Below are 19,409 nucleotides of genomic sequence, written 5' to 3' on the forward strand. Positions count from 1 at the left end.
AGTGGGTGAAGGAGATAGGGAGGGAGGGGGTGCTGGAGATGGGGAGGGGTGTAAGGGTGGAAGAGGGGGACAGATACGGGGAGGAGGGCTAAGATCACGGAGATGCGAAGGAGTGTAGTAGGAGTGGGTTTTATAAGGAGGGAGAGATGGGGAGAGGGTTTGACAGAGACAGGGAGGGGTGTAAGGGTGGAAGAGGGGGACAGATACGGGGAGGAGGGCAGGGGAGGGTAAGATCACGGAGATGCGAAGGAGTGTAGTAGGAGTGGGAGAGATGGGGAGAGGGCTATAAGGAGGTTTACAGAGATAGGCAGACTACCTGATTTCTGGACGAGGAGTTCCACACTGTAGTTGAGACCATTAGCACTGCAGGAGTAGTTCCCCGATTGCTGGAGTTGGAGGGACGGGAGGATGAGGACCGGCCAGCCGCTCCTGAGTCGCAGACCATATCCTGGATCCAGGCTCACGTTGCCGAAGATCGGCGAGCATCGCCCCTGGCCGGGATCCTTCCCTCGGTGTAACCAGTGGAATGGAGGTTTGGCGCCCGGCGGGCAGGAGAGGTTGGCTGTGTCTCCGGGGCTGAGGCAGGTGCTCCGGAGGACTGGAAGGTGGAGGCAAGGAGGGGTCAGTACAGAATCACAGATGGGGAGGGGGTAGAGTGAGCAGGAGTGGGTGACAGAGGGAGGGATTTGGGAGGGGGAGAGTGGCAGAGAAACGGATAAGTGACAGCAGTGATGAGGAAGGGGGTTGAGAAGGAAAATGATGAGGAGAGATGGTGGAAGAGAGAAGGGGGAGGGAGGAGAGAGGGGAGAATGGGGAGGAGAGAAGGAGAGAGAGGGGGGCGAGAAAGGGATGAGAGAGGCAGAGAAGAGGGGAGGGAGGTCAGAGGTGGGAGAGAATGTATTTTCCCAACCTCGTAGATACAGAGACAGTGCGGTGCCACAGATTACCGTTTACTCGCTGAGGTCCCAACCCCTCACATGTCCAAGATGCATTAGTTCCCTCTGAAAGTCCAACGTGACCTGCTGGAGACAGAGAGCTGGTAAAGGTTTTGCTAACGGCCTGTGTCCTGGGAGGGTGTAGAGGGAGAGAGAGAGAGAGCGACACAGAAAAGGTATAGTTGGACTTACTGTGGTTCTGGATGCACACCAAAGTCGCCTGCATGACCCCATTGCTGTCGACGCACAGGTAGCCCCCAGCGTCGCCCCGGGACACATTGTGAAGCAGGAGGTGAAGAACATTAGCGTAGATCAGGGTTACCTGCTTGCCAGGCCGCTCGCCCTCGCCCACACTCACGGACGCAAGCTGCTGGTCGACGCCCTGGAGAGTACGGCTCCAGGTCACCTGCCTTGGCGTCTCTGACACCTTTCCTTCCCTAAGGCACGACAGCTCCATTGTGTCTCCCACTGTTGGTGGACGGAAGAAGATACTTGGATCAACATAACAATATACATACACAATGCTGGAAGAAATCAGACATTCCTGACGATGGGTCTCTGCCCGAAGCGTTGGCTACTCTTTTCTCACGGATGCTGCCTGACCTACTGAGTTCTTCCAGCGCTGTGTACGTATTCTTTGATCCACAGCATCTGCAGTTGTATTTTTGTGTTAACAATATACATTCCAGGTCCTTCCGCACATGGTGTCGTGCTGCCCTTTTAAACTACTCCGCAATCAATCTAACCCTTCCCTCCCACATGGCCGTCGATCTTCCTTTCATCCATCTGCCTAAGAACCTCTTAAATGTCCCGAAAGTTTCTGCCCACCCACCTCCCTGGCAGGGTGTTCCACACACCAACACTCTGTGTAAAAAAAACTACCGCTGGCCTTATTCATTTCCATAGATGCTAGCTGACCTTCTGAGATCCTCCAGTGTTTTGAGTGTGTGACTCTGGACTTTCAGCATCTGCAGGATCTCTTGTGTTTCTGACAATCCCCTTACACTTTCCTCCAATTGTGCCCCTTCAAGTTTGATAAGACAACATGCTCAGAGATTCACTCTGTGTCTGACCCCGGGAGTGTGTGATGGGACGTTGTGGAGGGAGCTTCACTCTGTGTCTGATCCCGGGAGTGTGTGATGGGACGTTGTGGAGGGAGCTTCACTCTGTGTCTGACCCCGGGAGTGTGTGATGGGACAGTGTGGAGGGAGTTTCACTCTGTGTCTGACCCCGGGAGTGTGTGGTGGGACGGTGTGGAGGGAGATTCACTCTGTGTCTGACCCCGGGAGTGTGTGATGGGACGGTGTGGAGGGAGCTTCACTCTGTGTCTGACCCCGGGAGGGTGTGTGTGGTGGGAGCTTCACTCTGTGTCTGGCCCCGGGAGTGTGTGATGGGACGGTGTGGAGGGAGCTTCACTCTGTGTCTGACCCCGGGAGTGTGTGATGGGACGGTGTGTAGGGAGCTTCACTCTGTGTCTGACCCCAGCAGAGTGTGATGGGATGGTGTGGAAGGAGATTCACTCTGTGTCTGACCCTGGCAGTGTGTGATGGGATGGTGTGGAGGGAGATTCACTCTGTGTCTGACCCCGGGAGTGTGTGGTGGGAGGGCGTGTATCTGTCTCAACCACTTCCTCTGGCAGCTCGTTCTATACACACACCATCCTCTGGGTGAAAAAGTTGTTCATCATGTCCCTGTTAAATCTTTTCCCTCTCAATTTAAACCTGTCCCTCTGGTTCTTGATTCCCCAACCCTGGGGAAACAGAATGAGCTCTTTCACCCTAACTGAGCCCCTTCTGGTTTAATTCACCTCTGTAAGGTCGCCTGTCAGTCTCCTACACTCCAGGGAATAAAGTCCCAACCTGCCCACCCTCTCTCTGTAATTCAGTCCCTTTAGTCCCAGCACCAACCTCGTCATTCTCCTCTGCATTCTTTCCAGCTTCATGGCATCTTTCCTGTAGAAAGGCTGAACACAATAGCCCAAGTCCTGTACAACTGCAACGTGACCTCCCAACTCCTGTACTCAATGCCCTGCCTGATGAAGGCCAGGGTGCCAAATGCTTTCTTCACTTTCAGTGAACCACATACCTAAACCCCTCGGTCCCTCTGTTCTGCAATGCTCCTCAGGGCCCTGCTCTCTACTGAAAGCCCAGCCCTGGTTTGTCTTCCCGAAATACAAAACCTTGTCATCCCCCTTCCCTCTCTTTGGCAGTGCTCCTCCTCTCCCCTTCTCTCTCTGTCATTCTTTCTCTTTGTCTCTTTTTCCTTCCCTCTCTCAGTCCCCACCCCCTCTCTTTGTCACGCTCCCTCTTCAAACCTCTCTCCCCCACTGTCTCTCTCCCCTATTTCGTCAGCTCTCCCACCTTCCCAATCTCCCACCCTCTCTCTGCCGCTTCACCACTATCTTTCCCAAACTCTTTCTCTTCCCACCCTGTCCCCTTTGCCACCAGTCTTCTCCCCCCTTCCCTCTCTCAGGAACCCTTTCTCCACCACTGCCTGCCATTTTGCAACTCTCTCTGCATTCCACTCTCACCCCCACTTTCCTGTCCCCCCTCTCTCCCTGAACTTCTCTTTCTACATTTCACACTTACCCCCCTCCTTTCCTGTTCCCCCTCTCTCCCTGTTTCTATACTACCCCTTACCTCTCTTTCCTTTGCTTTTTCTTGGCTGCCTTCATTCTCTCTCTGCCACGGTATTCCCCACTCTCAGGCCACCCCTTTCAGCCCCACTTTCCTCACTCTGTATCCTCACCTCTCTCCCCCTTGCTCCACTTCCTTCATTCCCCCTTGCTCCACTTCCTTCATTCCCCCTTGCCCCACTTCCTTCATTCCCCCTTGCCCCACTTCCTTCTTTCCCCCTTCCTCTTCTCAACATCCTCTCTCCCCATCATGCTGTGCCCACTTCTCCCCTTGTTCTCTTCCCCCTCCCTTTCTCTCACACACTCCTCCACCTCGACTTCTCTGCCTCTCATCAGCCCCTCTCCAATTCTCCATTCACCTCAGTCACTCCACTCTCTCCTTCTCTTCCCCTTCCTCCTCCCTCCACTCACCTCTCCCATCTCTTCTTGACCCTGCACCCCCTCTCTCCCATTCTCCCTTGAGGGAGCAAGCCCTCTGGCCCCACACCTGCTCTTTGGAATCTCCCTCCCTTTACCTCGGCCCGAGATCCGGTTTGTCGAGGCCAGGACAGAATGGAGCAGGAACAGCAGACAAGCCCAGAGATGGGGAGCAATGCACGGCATGGTGGATTGAGCCAACCAGAAGATCAGCAGGACTTCATTTTGGGAGCCGCAGGATTCTGACCTCAGCGAGGGTCTGAGATGCAGATATGCACAGAAGCCTCAGCAGAGACTGCAGAGAGCTCTTTCCGCTTCGCACCCCGTCTGGGGAATATCTGCTTCCTCCCTAAATATACAACACACAACCCCCACCACACCCAATAACAGACAGCCCTCTCTCACCGACATGAGAGGGAAGCTCCCTCCACACCGTCCCCTCACACACTCCCGGGGTCAGACACAGAGTGAAGCTCCCTCCACACCGTCCCATCACACATTCCCGGGGTCAGACACAGAGTGAATCTCCCTCCACACCGTCCCCTCACACACTCCCGGGGTCAGACACAGAGTGAAGCTCCCTCCACACCGTCCCCTCACACACTCCCGGGGTCAGACACAGAGTGAAGCTCCCTCCACACCGTCCCATCCCACACTCCCGGGGTCAGACACAGAGTGAAGCTCCCTCCACACCGTCCCCTCACACACTCCCGGGGTCAGACACAGAGTGAAGCTCCCTCCACACCATCCACTCACACACTCCCGGGGTCAGACACAGAGTGAAGCTCCCTCCACACCGTCCCCTCACACACTCCCGGGGTCAGACATAGAGTGAAACTCCCTCCACACCGTCCCCTCACACACTCCCGGGGTCAGACATAGAGTGAAACTCCCTCCACAATGTCCCATCCCACACTCCCGGGGTCAGACACAGAGTGAATCTCCGTTCACACCGTACCATCACACACTCCCGGGGTCAGATACAGAGTGAAACTCCCTCCACACCGTCCCATCACACACTCCCGGGGTCAGACCCAGAGTGAAACTCTCTCCACATCGTCCCCTCACACACTCCCAGGGTCAGACACAGAGTGAAGCTCCCTCCACACCGTCCCATCCCACACTCCCGGGGTCAGACACAGAGTGAAACTCCCTCCACACCGTCCCCACACACACTCCCGGGGTCAGACACAGAGTGAAGCTCCCTCCACACCGTCCCCTCACACTCCCGGGGTCAGACACAGAGTGAAGCTCCCTCCACACCGTCCCATCCCACACTCCCGGGGTCAGACACAGAGTGAAACTCCCTCCACACCGTCCCCTCACACACTCCCGGGGTCAGACACAGAGTGAAGCTCCCTCCACACCGTCCCATCCCACACTCCCGGGGTCAGACACAGAGTGAATCTCCCTCCACACCGTCCCCTCACATACTCCCGGGGTCAGACACAGAGTGAAGCTCCCTCCACACCGTCCCCTCACACACTCCCGGGGTCAGACACAGAGTGAAACTCCCTCCACACCGTCCCCTCACACACTCCCGGGGTCAGACACAGAGTGAAGCTCCCTCCACACCGTCCCCTCACACACTCCCGGGGTCAGACACAGAGTGAAGCTCCCTCCACACCATCCACTCACACACTCCCGGGGTCAGACACAGAGTGAAGCTCCCTCCACACCGTCCCCTCACACACTCCCGGGGTCAGACACAGAGTGAAACTCCCTCCACACCGTCCCCTCACACACTCCCGGGGTCAGACACAGAGTGAAGCTCCCTCCACACCGTCCCCTCACACACTCCCGGGGTCAGACACTGAGTGAAGCTCCCTCCACAACGTCCCATCCCACACTCCCGGGGTCAGACACAGAGTGAATCTCCGTTCACACCGTACCATCACACACTCCCGGGGTCAGATACAGAGTGAAACTCCCTCCACACCGTCCCATCACACACTCCCGGGGTCAGACCCAGAGTGAAACTCTCTCCACATCGTCCCCTCACACACTCCCAGGGTCAGACACAGAGTGAAACTCCCTCCACACCGTCCCCTCACACACTCCCAGGGTCAGTCACAGAGTGAGGCCGGCTTCAAAAGATCCCATCACACACTGCCCTGGCAGATAATGTTTTCTAATTTTGAACTCTTGCAGCATTAATCTCATGGCAGGTGTTGTGCACAGATTAAAACCTCCGCTGCTGAGACTGCGAGAAAAACAGGAAATGAGTCATTTGAGAAGCTACTTGAAGAGAGTGAGAGTTAGAGAGAGAGAGAGAGAGAGAGAGAGTGGGGTGTGGTAGGGGGAATATGGGAGAGTTGGGGAGGGAGAGGAAGCAGAGAGGGAGAGTGAGCATGAGTGAGAGTGGAAAGAAAGGGGGAGGGCGAGGGGAGGAAGCAGAGTGAAAAAATTGGGGGGAAGGAAAATAGGAAGGGAGAAAAGTGTCTGAGAGATTGAGGGATAGGGTCAGGGAAAGTGGGGAAAGAGGGCAGGGAGGAGAGAGAGTCCCAGAGTGGAAGGGAGAAGAAAACAGCTCCCTCCACACTGTCCCGTCACTCCTTCCTCCTCATTGACACTCCCCCTACTCTCCTACACACATTCCATAGGACGCTCAAAGCAGCTGTGCAGGTTGATTCTGTGGTTAAGGCGGCGTATGGTGTTTTGGTCTTCATCAATCTTGGAATTGAATTTAGGAGCTGAGGTAATGTTGCAGCTTTATAGGACCCTGGTCAGACCCCACTTGGAGTACTGTGCTCTGTTCTAGTCACCTCACTACAGGAACAATGTGGAAGTCATAGAAAGGGGGCAGAGGAGATTTACAAGGATGTTGCCTGGATTGGGGAGCATGCCTTATGAGAATAGGCTGAGTGAACTTGGCCTTTTCTCCTTGGAGCGACGGAGGATGAGAGGTGACCTGTTAGAGGTGTACAAGATGCTGAGAGGCATTGATCATGTGGATAGTCTGAGGCTTTTTCCCAGGGTTGCCACAAGAGGACACAGGTTTAAGGTACTGGGGAGCAGGTACAGAGGAGATGTCAGGGGTAAATTTTTTATGCAGAGAGTGGTGAGTGCGTGGAATGGGCTGCCGGCAACGGTGGTGGAGGCGGATACGATAGGGTCATTTAAAAGACATACTTTATTGATCCTGAGGGAAATTGGGTTTTGTTAAGTCTTACCAACCAAGAATAGTGTAGAAATATAGCAATATAAAACCATAAATAATTAAATAATAGGTACATTATGCCAAGGTGAAATAAGTCCAGCACCAGCCTATTGGCTCAGGGTGTCTGACACTCCGAGGGAGGAGTTGTAAAGTTTGATGGCCACAGGCAGGAATGACTTCCTATGACGCTCAGTGTTGCATCTCGGTGGAATGAGTCTCTGGCTGATTGTACTCCTGTGGCTAACCGGTACATTATGGAGTGGATGGGAGACATTGTCCAAGATGGCATGCAACTTGGACAAAATCCTCTTTTCAGACACGTCAGAGAGTCCAGTTCCACCCCCACAACATCACTGGCCTTACGAATGAGTTTGTTGATTCTGTTGGTGTCAGCTACCCTCAGCCTGCTGCCCCAGCACACAACAGCAAACATGATAGCACTGGCCACTACAGACTCGTAGAACATCCTCAGCATCGTCCGGCAGATGTTAAAGGACCTCAGTCTCCTCAGGAAATAGAGACGACTCTGACCGTTCTTGTAGACAGCCTCAGTGTTCTTTGACCAGTCCAGTTTATTGTCAATTTTTATCCCCAGGTATTTGTAATCCTCCATCATGTCCACACTAACCCCTTGGATGGAAACAGGGGTCAACTGACTGGACTTAGCCCTCCTTAGGTCTACCACCAGCTCCTTAGTCTTTTTCACATTAAGCTGTAGATGATTCTGCTCACACCATGTGACAAAGTTTCCCACCGTAGCCCTGTACTCAGCCTCATCTCCCTTGCTGATGCATCCAACTATGGCAGAGTCATCAGAAAACTTCTGAAGATGGCAAGACTCTGTGCAGTAGCTGAAGGTTGAGGTGTAGATGGTGAAGAGAAAGGGAGACAGGACAGTCCCCTATGGAGCCCCAGTGCTGCTGACCACTCTGTCTGACACACAGAATTGCAAGCGCACATATTGTGGTCTGCCAGTCAGGTAATCAAGACTTTTAGATAGGTACATGGAGCTTAGTAAAATAGAGGGCTATAGGTAAGCCTAGTAATTTCTAAGGTAGGGACATCTTCGACACAACTTTGTGGGCCAAAGGGCCTTTATTGTGCTGTAAGTTTTCTATGTTGCTATGCAGAGTATTCAGACCGAGGTAGATGTGCCATCGATGTTTTCTTTGTTTTTGTTACTGAATCTCAGAGTTGTATACTGCATGCATTCTTTCAGATTAAATGTACTTTGAACTTTAAAAGAAGCCACCTAGAGATTTTCTTTTCTCTCCTCTTCCCATCTGTCAAAACATAGAACATAGAAATCTACAGCACATTACAGGCCCTTCGGCCCACAATGTTGTGCTGACCATGTAAACTACTCTAGAAACTGCCTAGAATTTCCAAGAGCACAGCTCTCTATTTCTCTAAGCTCCATGTACCTAAGATAAAAGACCCTGTTGTATCTGCCTTCCCCACCTCCACTGGCTGTGTATTCCACGTACCTACCACTCTCTCTTTGTGAGACTTACCTCTGACACTCCAAGCACCTTAAAACTATGCCCCCTCGTGTTAGCCATTCCAGCTCTGGGAAAAAACCTCTGGCTATCCACACGATCAATGCCCCTCTGTGGGAGGAAACCAGAGCACCCAGAGGAAACCCACGCATTCACGGGCAGAGCGTACAAACTCCTTACAGGCAGCAGCAGGGTCGCTGGTACTGTAAAGTGTTGTGCTAACCACTACTACCATGCCACCCAGGTTGAGGAGGATCAGCTTGTTACTGAAAACTCTTAACAAATTTCGACAGTTGTACAGAAAGAGTAAGACAAGGGAACACATACCAATCCTCATAGGGGGATCAGAACTGAAGAGAGTGAGCAATTTCAAGTTTCTGGCTGTCAATACCTCTGAGGATCTAACCTGGTCCCAACATATTGATGCAGCTACAGAGAAAGCAAGATAGTGGCGATACTTCAGTAGGAGTCTGAGGAAATTTGGCTTGTCACCTAAAACACTTGAAAACTTCTACAGATGTACCATGGAGGGCATTCTGACAGGCTGCATCGCTGTCAGGTATGGTGGGGGGGCTACTGCACAGGAATGAAGTAAGCTGCAGAGAGTGGTAAAATTAGTCAGCTCCATCATGGGTACTGACCTCCATAGTATCCAAGACATCTTCACGGAGCGGTGCCTCAGAAAGGCAGCGTCCATCGTTAATGACCCCCACCACCCAGGGCATGCCCTTTCATATTTAATTAACAACTTTATTATTTGTTTCTGTTTTTGCACTACTTATTTAATATATACACACATACACACATACACACACACACACACACACACACACACACACATATATATATATATATATATATATATATATATTTACTGCAATTCAGTTTTTTTCTATAACAGTATTGTACTGCTGCTAAGTTAACAAATTTCAAGACATATGCCGGTGATATTCCTGGATTTCGTTGCTTCAGGTGTGATAGAGTAGGAGGGGCCAGAGGAGGAGGTGTTGCATTGCTTGTCCGAGAAAATCTTATGGCGGGGCTTTGGAAGGACAGATTAGAGAGCTCCTCTAGGGAGGCTATTTGGGTGGAATTGAGGAATGGGAAGGGTGTAGTAACACTGATAGGAGTGTATTATAGGCCACCTAATGGGGAGCGTGAGTTGGAAGAGCAAATGTGTAAGGAGATAGCAGATATTTGTAGTAAAAAACAAGGTGGTGATTGTGGGAGATTTTAATTTTCCACACGTAGACTGGGAAGCTCATTCTGTAAAAGGGCTGGATGGTTTAGAGTTTGTGAAATGTGTGCAGGATAGTTTTTTGCAACAATACATAGAAGTACCGACTAGAGATGGGGCAGTGTTGGATCTCCCGTTAGGGAATGCGATAGGTCAGCTGACAGATGTATGTGTTGGGGAGCACTTCGGGTCCAGTGATCACAATAGCATTAGCTTCAATATAATTATGGAGGACAGGACAGGACCTAGAGTTGAGATTTTTGATTAGAGAAAGGCTAACTTTGAGGAGATGCGAAGGGATTTAGAGAGAGTGGATTGGGTCAAGTTGTTTTATGGGAAGGATGTAATAGAGAAATGGAGGTCATTTAAGGGTGAAATTATGAGGGTATAGAATCTTTATGTTCCTGTTAGGTTGAAAGGAAAGGTTAAAGGTTTGAAAGCACCATGGTTTTCAAGGGATATTAGAAATTTGGTTCGGAAAAAGAGAGATGTCTACAATAGATATAGGCAGCATGGAGTAAAGGAATTGCTCGAGGAATATAAAGAATGTAAAAGGAATCTTAAGAAAGAGATTAGAAAAGCTAAAAGAAGATACGGGGTTGGTTTGGCAAATAAGGTGAAAGTAAATCCGAAAGGTTTCTACAGTTATATTAAAAGCAAGAGGATAGTGAGGGATAAAATTGGCCCCTTAGAGAATCAGAGTGGTCAGCTATGTGTGGAGCCGAGGGAGATGGGAGAGATTTTGAACGATTTCTTCTCTTTGGTATTCACTAAGGAGAAGGATATTGAATTGTGTAAGGTGTAGGAAACAAGTAAGGAAGTTATGGAACCTATGACAATTAAAGAGGTGGAAGTACTGGCGCTTTTAAGAAATTTAAAAGTGGATAAATCTCCGGGTCCTGACAGGATATGCCCCAGGACCTTGAGGGAAGTTTGTGTAGAAATAGCAGAAGCTTTGACGGAGATCTTTAAGATGTCATTGGAAACGGGGATTGTGCCGGAGGATTGGAGTATTGCTCATGTGGTTCCATTGTTTAAAAAGGTTCTAGAAGTAAGCCTAGCAATTATAGACCTGTCAGTTTGACATCAGTGGTGGATAAATTAATGGGAAGTATTCTTAGAGATAGTATTAATAATTATCTGGATAGACAAGATCTGATTAGGAGTAGCCAGCATGGATTTGTGCGTGGAAGGTCATGTTTGACAAACCTTATTGAATTTTTTGAAGAAGTTACGAGGAATGTTGACGAGGGTAAGGCAGTGGATGTAGTCTATATGGACTTCAGCAAAGCCTTTGACAAAGTTCCACATGGAAGGTTAGTTAAGAAGGTTCAGTCGTTAGGTATTAATGCTGGAGTAATAAAATGGATTCAACAGTGGCTAGATGGGAGATGCCAGAGAGTAGTGGGGGTTAATTGTTTATCGGGATGGAGGCCGGTGACTAGCGGGGTGCTTCAGGGATCTGTTTTGGGCCCAATGTTGTTTGTAATATACATAAATGATCTGGATGATGGGGTGATAAATTGGATTAGTAAGTATGCCGATGATACTAAGGTAGGAGGTGTTGTGGATAATGAGGTGGATTTTCAAAGCTTGTAGGGAGATTTATGCCGGTTAGAAGAATGGGCTGAACGTTGGCAGATGGAGTTTAATGCTGAGAAGTGTGAGGTTCTACATTTTGGCAGGAATAATCCAAATAGAACATACAGGGTAAATGGTAGGGCATTGAGGAATGCAGAGGAACAGAGAGATCTAGGAATAACAGTGCATGTTCCCTGAAGGTGGAGTCTCATGTAGATAGGGTGGTGAAGAAGGCTTTTGGAACGCTGGCCTTTATAAATCAAAGCATTGAGTACAGAAGTTGGAATGTAATGTTAAAATTGTACAAGGCATTGGTAAGGCCAAATTTAGAATATTGTGTGAAGTTCTGGTCACCGAATTATAGGAAAGATATCAATAAATTAGAGAGAGTGCAGAGACGATTTACTAGGATGTTACCTGGGTTTCAGCACTTAAGTTACAGAGAAAGGTTGAACAAGTTAGGTCTCTATTCATTGGAGCGTAGAAGGTTGAGGGGGGCATTTGATCGAAGTATTTAAAATTTTGAGAGGGATAGATAGAGTTGACGTGAATAGGCTGTTTCCATTGAGAGTAGGGGAGATTCAAACGAGAGGACATGATTTGAGAGTTAGGGGGCAGAAGTTTAAGGGAAACACGAGGGGGTATTTCTTTACTCAGAGAGTGATAGCTGTGTGGAATGAGCTTCCTGTAGAAGTAGTAGAGGCCAGTTCAGTTGTGTCATTTAAGGTAAAATTGGATAGGTATATGGACAGGAAAGGAGTGGAGGGTTATGGGCTGAGTGCGGGTAGGTGGGACTAGGTGAGATTAAGAGTTCAGCACGGACTAGGAGGGCCGAGATAGCCTGTTTCCGTGCTGTGATTGTTATATGGTTATATGATATTAAAACTGATTTGATTCTAGAAGTGTCCTGACTGGTGGCTTCATGTTCTGGGACGGCAATGTGAATGTGTAGGAATGCAAGAAGTAACAGACAGTAGCAAATTCTGCCCAATACATCATGGATGTATCTCTTCCAACTATCATTAGTACCCGGAGGGGCTGCCTCAAGAAGGCAACGTTCACCATCAAAATCCCCACCATTGGGGCCATGCCATCTTCCCACAGCTCCCATCGGGCAGGAGGTACAGAAGCCTGAAGTTCCTCACCACCAGGTTCAAGAACAACGACTTCCCTTCAACCATTCAGTTCTTGAACTATCCAGCACAATCCGAACCACCGTCTCAGTACAGAAACACCGAGACCACTTTGTGATACAATGGCCTTTTACCTTTTTGTGTTCTTTCCTGTAAAAACTGGACACAATTTACACTACATTGCTGTCTTCCTGCGGATGTCGTGTACCTGATGCTGTGTGTCTGTGATGTTGCAAAGATGTTTCTCAATACATCTGTGCAGCTGACAATAAACTCCACTTTAATTTCTTTGGAATGAGAGAGACCTACCATCCTCCATTCCATATCTGCAGTGATGGAGATCGATCTTGACAAAAACTGGTAGGAAGCAGCACACGGGAGAGAGAGAGAAGAAAGAGTGGGGAGGGAGAGAGAGAAAGGGTGAGGGAGACGGTGATCGAGAGAGAGAGAAAGAAATATGCAGAGACAGAGAAACAAGCCACGAGCTGTACTTTATTCTCATTATAGAACAGGGTACACAGTCTGGAGTTACAGCAGAGGGAGGAGGAGTGGAAGTAGGTGGACAGGAAGAAAGGAGAGAGAGTAGTGGAGGGGAGAGATGGCTCAGGGTAATGGTGAGAAGACAAAGGAATGGAGTTCAAAATAAATACCGGCCATGATTGAATGGTGTAACATACATGATGGGCCTCGTGGCCCAACACTGATCCTGTGACATGGTACTTGGGGGGGGGGCGAGGATGAGAAAGAGTTGGGGGAGAGAGGGAAGGGAAGGGACATGGAGAGAATGATGGGGGAGAGAAAGAAGGTGCAGAGAAAGGGACGAGGAGAGAAGGTGAGGAGGAAAGAAAGGGGAGAGAGGGGGAAGAAAGCGGGTAAAGGGAGGCTGAGGTTGGGGAGAGTGAAGAGAAAGGGGGAGAGAGTGGCAGGGAGAGAGAGGGTGTAAATAGGGGGAAATTGGAGTTTGCTCTTACCCTGATTGTTGGGCGAGGGATATTGCATGAGGGAAGGGGGAATAGGAACATTGAAAGGCAGGTACAAAGGAAATTTCCTTGCTGTCAGTGGGGTGTGTTGGAGGGTGGGGTGGGAGAGCACTTTGAAGTTAGGCGGACTGCAGCCTGCCCACTTCAAAGGACACTGACACTTCCCTCCCTCACTCTTCCACACCCCCCTCTGCTTTTGCCCACCTTGCCTCACTGACTCTCCCCTACCCGCCCTCTCCTGTGAAACCAGGCTCCCGACACACAGGAGGACGAACCACACTTTTTGCTGGAACACAGGGGAAGGAGGTGGATGCAGAGAATGGGGACGAACAGGACATATGTCGGGAATCGAGAGGAGATGGGACGGGGAGGGGAGATGTCAAGCTTTGGGAGGTGGGAGGAGAGAGAAAGCAAGGTTTTCTCCACTCTCTCCAGTGCCCCATCTTCCCAACAGACAGAATCAGGAGAAAGTCGCAGTGGTCTGTCTATTTTGTCTTCACAGGCGATAAGTAAGTTCTTGTTGTGGGAGGGGGAAGGGGTGAAATTTTGAGCGTGTGCAAAATGGGAATGGACTAAAAGCCCCTCCCGTCCATAGGCTGAACCCCAAACGCTCCTCGAAGGTCCATGGAAAGACCTCTGTCTCTTTAATTCTTGCGAGCATTACTTGCTTTATCGTTACTTTAGCCGTTTTAGACGGCAATATACTAATCTTCCATCCGCCCGAGTTCCTCTGTCTTACTTAGCTGAGGAGAGAGAACAGAGAGGGAAGGGTGAGGTTGGGAGAGTCCACAGAGTCACACAGCGCCGAAACAAGCCCTTCGGCCCACAGGTTTGTGCCAACCCATCTCTCCTTTCCTGTCCACGTACCTGTTCGAGTGGATTTTAAATGTTAATGTCCCTGCCTCAAACACTTCCTCTGACAGCTCGTTCCATAGATGGACCACCCTCTGGGTTAACATGTTGCTCTCGGGTCCCTATTAAACCTCTCCCCTCTCACCTCAAACCTGTGCCCTCTGGTTCTTGACTCCCCAACCCTGGGTTAAAAGACCGTGCACATTCACCCCTCAGCCTCCTATACTCCAGAGAACAAAGACCCAACCTGCCCATCCTCTTTCCATAACTCTGTCCCTTGATTCCCAGCAACATGCTCGTCAATCTCCTCTGCACTCTGTCCAGCTCAATTACATCTTTCCTAAAGAAGGGTGAACAAAACTGAACACAATATTCCAAACGCAACTTCACCAACATCTTGTACAGCCGCAACATAATGTCCGAACTCCTGTATTCAGAGCTGACTGATGAAAGCCAGTCAGCCAAATATCTTCCTCAGTATTCCAAATAGGATAGGGATCCAGAATCCAAGACTTGGCTAATCCTGATGAGTTAACGAGTCTAATCACACTGCCAGGTCATCCCAGAGGCCCAACCTCTCCAGATTGGAAAACACTCCTCATTTTAGACATCTTGATTCCCTCACTCTGCCTCTTTCACCACCAACATTTCAGTACTACGAATCCCTCCCATACACCGGCTCCCTGTGAACCCCCTCCCCTACACCAGGTCCCTGTGAACCCCTCCCTCACCTACACCGGGTTCCTGTGAATCCCTCCCTCCCCTACACCGGCTCCCTGTGAACCCCTCCCTCCCCTACACCGGGTCCCTGTGAATCCCTCCCTCCCCTACACCGGCTCCCTGTGAACCCCTCCCTCCCCTACACCGGGTCCATGTGAACCCCTCCCTCCCCTACACCGGGTCCCTGTGAACCCCTCCCTCCCCTACACCGGGTCCCTGTGAATCCCTCCCTCCCCTACACAGGCTCCCTGTGAACCCCTCCCACCCCTACACCGGCTCCCTGTGAACCCCTCCCACCCCTACACCGGCTCCCTGTGAACCCCTCCCTCCCCTACACCGGGTCCCTGTGAATCCCTCCCTCCCCTACACCGGGTCCCTGTGAATCCCTCCCTCCCCTACACAGGCTCCCTGTGAACCCCTCCCACCCCTACACCGGCTCCCTGTGAACCCCTCCCACCCCTACACCGGCTCCCTGTGAACCCCTCCCTCCCCTACACCGGGTCCCTGTGAATCCCTCCCTCCCCTACACAGGCTCCCTGTGAACCCCTCCCACCCCTACACCGGCTCCCTGTGAATCCCTCCCTCCCCTACACCGGGTCCCTGTGAACCCCTCCCTCCCCTACACCGGGTCCCTGTGAATCCCTCCCTCCCCTACACAGGCTCCCTGTGAACCCCTCCCACCCCTACACCGGCTCCCTGTGAATCCCTCCCTCCCCTACACCGGGTCCCTGTGAACCCCTCCCACCCCTACACCGGCTCCCTGTGAACCCCTCCCTCCCCTACACAGGGTCCCTGTGAACACCTCCCTCATCTACACCGGGTCCCTGTGAACCACTCCCTCCCCTACACCGGGTCCCTGTGAACCCCTCCCTCCCCTACACCGGGTCCATGTGAACCCCTCCCTACCCTACACCGGGTCCCTGTGAACCCCTCCCTCCCCTACACCGGCTCCCGGTGAATCCCTCCCACCCCTACTCCGGGTCCCTGTGAACCCCTCCCACCCCTACACCGGCTCCCTGTGAACCCCTCCCTCCCCTACACCGGGTCCCTGTGAATCCCTCCCTCCCCTACACCGGGTCCCTGTGAACCCCTCCCTCCCCTACACCGGCTCCCTGTGAACCCCTCCCTCCCCTACACCGGGACCCTGTGAACCACTCCCTCCCCTACACCGGGTCCCTGAGAACCCCTCCCTCCCCTACACCGGCTCCCTGTGAACCCCTCCCTCCCTTACACCGGGTCCCTGTGAACCCCTCCCTCCCCTACACCGTCTCCCTGTGAACCCCTCCCTCCCCTACACCGGGTCCCTGTGAACCCCTCCCTCCCCTACACTGGGTCCCTGTGAACCCCTCCCACCCCTACACCGGCTCCCTGTGAACCCCTCCCTCCCCTACACTGGGTCCCTGTGAACCCCTCCCTACCCTACACCGGGTCCCTGTGAACCCCTCCCTCCCCTACACAGGCTCCCTGTGAACCCCTCCCTCCCCTACACCGGGTCCCTGTGAACCCCTCCCTCCCCTACACCGGGTCACTGAGAATCCCTCCCTCCCCTACACCGGGTCACTGTGAATCCCTCCCTCCCCTACACCGGGTCCCTGTGAATCCCTCCCTCCCCTACACCGGGTCCCTGTGAACCCCTCCCTCCACTACACCGGGTCCCTGTGAACCCCTCCCTCCCCTACACCGGGTCCCTGTGAACCCCTCCCTCCCCTACACCGGGTCCCTGTGAACCACTCCATCCCCTACACCGGCTCCCTGTGAACCCCTCCCTCCCCTACACTGGGTCCCTGTGAACCACTCCCTCCCCTACACAGGCTCCCTGTGAACCCGTCCCTCCCCTACACGGGTCCATGTGAACCCCTCCCTCCCCTACACCGGGTCCCTGTGAATCCCTCCCTCCCCTACACCGGGTCCCTGTGAATCCCTCCCTCCCCTACACCGGGTCCCTGTGAACCCGTCCCTCCCCTACACCGGGTCCCTGTGAACCCCTCCCTCCCCTACACCGGGTCCCTGTGAATCCCTCCCTCCCCTACACCGGCTCCCTGTGAACCCCTCCCTCCCCTACACCGGCTCCCTGTGAATCCCTCCCTCCCCTACACCGGCTCCCTGTGAACCCCTCCCACCCCTACACCGGCTCCCTGTGAATCCCTCCCTCCCCTACACCGGGTCACTGTGAATCCCTCCCTCCCCTACACCGGGTCCCTGTGAACCCCTCCCTCCACTACACCGGGTCCCTGTGAACCCCTCCCTCCCCTACACCGGGTCCCTGTGAATCCCTCCCTCCCCTACACCGGGTCCCTGTGAATCCCTCCCTCCCCTACACCGGGTCCCTGTGAACCCGTCCCTCCCCTACACCGGGTCCCTGTGAACCCCTCCCTCCCCTACACCGGGTCCCTGTGAATCCCTCCCTCCCCTACACCGGCTCCCTGTGAACCCCTCCCTCCCCTACACCGGCTCCCTGTGAATCCCTCCCTCCCCTACACCGGGTCCCTGTGAATCCCTCCCTCCCCTACACCGGGTCCCTGTGAACCCCTCCCTCCCCTATACCGGGTCCCTGTGAATCCCTCCCTACCCTACACCGGGTCCCTGTGAACCACTCCCTCCCCTACACAGGCTCCCTGTGAACCCCTCCCTCCCCTACACCGGGTCCCTGTGAACCCCTCCCTCCCCTACACCGGGTCCCTGTGAACCACTCCCTCCCCTACACCGGGTCCCTGTGAACCACTCCCTCCACTACACCGGGTTCCTGTGAACTCCTCCCTCCCCTACACCGGGTCCTTGTGAACCCCTCCCTCCCCTACACCGGCTCCCTGTGAACCCCTCCCTCCCCTACACCGGGTCCCTGTGAACCCCTCCCTCCACTACACCGGGTCCCTGTGAACCCCTCCCTCCCCTACACCGGGTCCCTGTGAACCCCTCCCTCCCCTACACCGGGTCCCTGTGAACCACTCCATCCCCTACACCGGCTCCCTGTGAACCCCTCCCTCCCCTACACTGGGTCCCTGTGAACCACTCCCTCCCCTACACAGGCTCCCTGTGAACCCGTCCCTCCCCTACACGGGTCCATGTGAACCCCTCCCTCCCCTACACCGGGTCCCTGTGAATCCCTCCCTCCCCTACACCGGGTCCCTGTGAATCCCTCCCTCCCCTACACCGGGTCCCTGTGAACCCGTCCCTCCCCTACACCGGGTCCCTGTGAACCCCTCCCTCCCCTACACCGGGTCCCTGTGAATCCCTCCCTCCCCTACACCGGCTCCCTGTGAACCCCTCCCTCCCCTACACCGGCTCCCTGTGAATCCCTCCCTCCCCTACACCGGCTCCCTGTGAACCCCTCCCACCCCTACACCGGCTCCCTGTGAATCCCTCCCTCCCCTACACCGGGTCACTGTGAATCCCTCCCTCCCCTACACCGGGTCCCTGTGAACCCCTCCCTCCACTACACCGGGTCCCTGTGAACCCCTCCCTCCCCTACACCGGGTCCCTGTGAATCCCTCCCTCCCCTACACCGGGTCCCTGTGAATCCCTCCCTCCCCTACACCGGGTCCCTGTGAACCCGTCCCTCCCCTACACCGGGTCCCTGTGAACCCCTCCCTCCCCTACACCGGGTCCCTGTGAATCCCTCCCTCCCCTACACCGGCTCCCTGTGAACCCCTCCCTCCCCTACACCGGCTCCCTGTGAATCCCTCCCTCCCCTACACCGGGTCCCTGTGAATCCCTCCCTCCCCTACACCGGGTCCCTGTGAACCCCTCCCTCCCCTATACCGGGTCCCTGTGAATCCCTCCCTACCCTACACCGGGTCCCTGTGAACCACTCCCTCCCCTACACAGGCTCCCTGTGAACCCCTCCCTCCCCTACACCGGGTCCCTGTGAACCACTCCCTCCCCTACACAGGCTCCCTGTGAACCCCTCCCTCCCCTACACCGGGTCCCTGTGAACCCCTCCCTCCCCTACACCGGGTCCCTGTGAACCACTCCCTCCCCTACACCGGGTCCCTGTGAACCACTCCCTCCACTACACCGGGTTCCTGTGAACTCCTCCCTCCCCTACACCGGGTCCTTGTGAACCCCTCCCTCCCCTACACCGGCTCCCTGTGAACCCCTCCCTCCCCTACACCGGGTCCCTGTGAACCACTCCCTCCCCTACACTGGGTCCCGGTGAATCCCTCCCTCCCCTACACCGGCTCCCTGTGAACCCCTCCCTCCCCTACACCGGGTCCCTGTGAACCACTCCCTCCCCTACACTGGGTCCCGGTGAATCCCTCC

General features: G+C 53.6%; 1 protein-coding gene across 4 annotated transcripts in view; it reads right to left on the reverse strand.

Annotated features, from left to right (window-relative positions):
- Nucleotides 1–19,409, reverse strand: part of LOC132382867 (sarcoplasmic/endoplasmic reticulum calcium ATPase 1) — a 111,617-nt gene that overhangs the window by 49,294 nt on the left and 42,914 nt on the right. For 3 of the 4 annotated variants that reach the window (XR_009508485.1, XM_059953346.1, XM_059953345.1), the window contains exons 20-21: nt 948–1,403; nt 317–598 (exon numbers count right to left, since the gene is read on the reverse strand). Coding sequence is in view for 3 of the 4 variants with exons in the window: in XM_059953346.1 (XP_059809329.1) it covers nt 317–598; nt 948–1,403 (738 nt within the window). In the remaining variant the exon portion in view is untranslated. Of the gene's footprint in view, nt 1–316; nt 599–947; nt 1,404–12,068; nt 14,321–19,409 lie in introns of those variants that run through there. The other variant, XM_059953347.1, reaches the window with a different exon arrangement.

Source organism: Hypanus sabinus, chromosome 29, assembly GCF_030144855.1.
Source record: "Hypanus sabinus isolate sHypSab1 chromosome 29, sHypSab1.hap1, whole genome shotgun sequence".
Classification (NCBI taxonomy): Eukaryota; Metazoa; Chordata; class Chondrichthyes; order Myliobatiformes; family Dasyatidae; genus Hypanus; species Hypanus sabinus.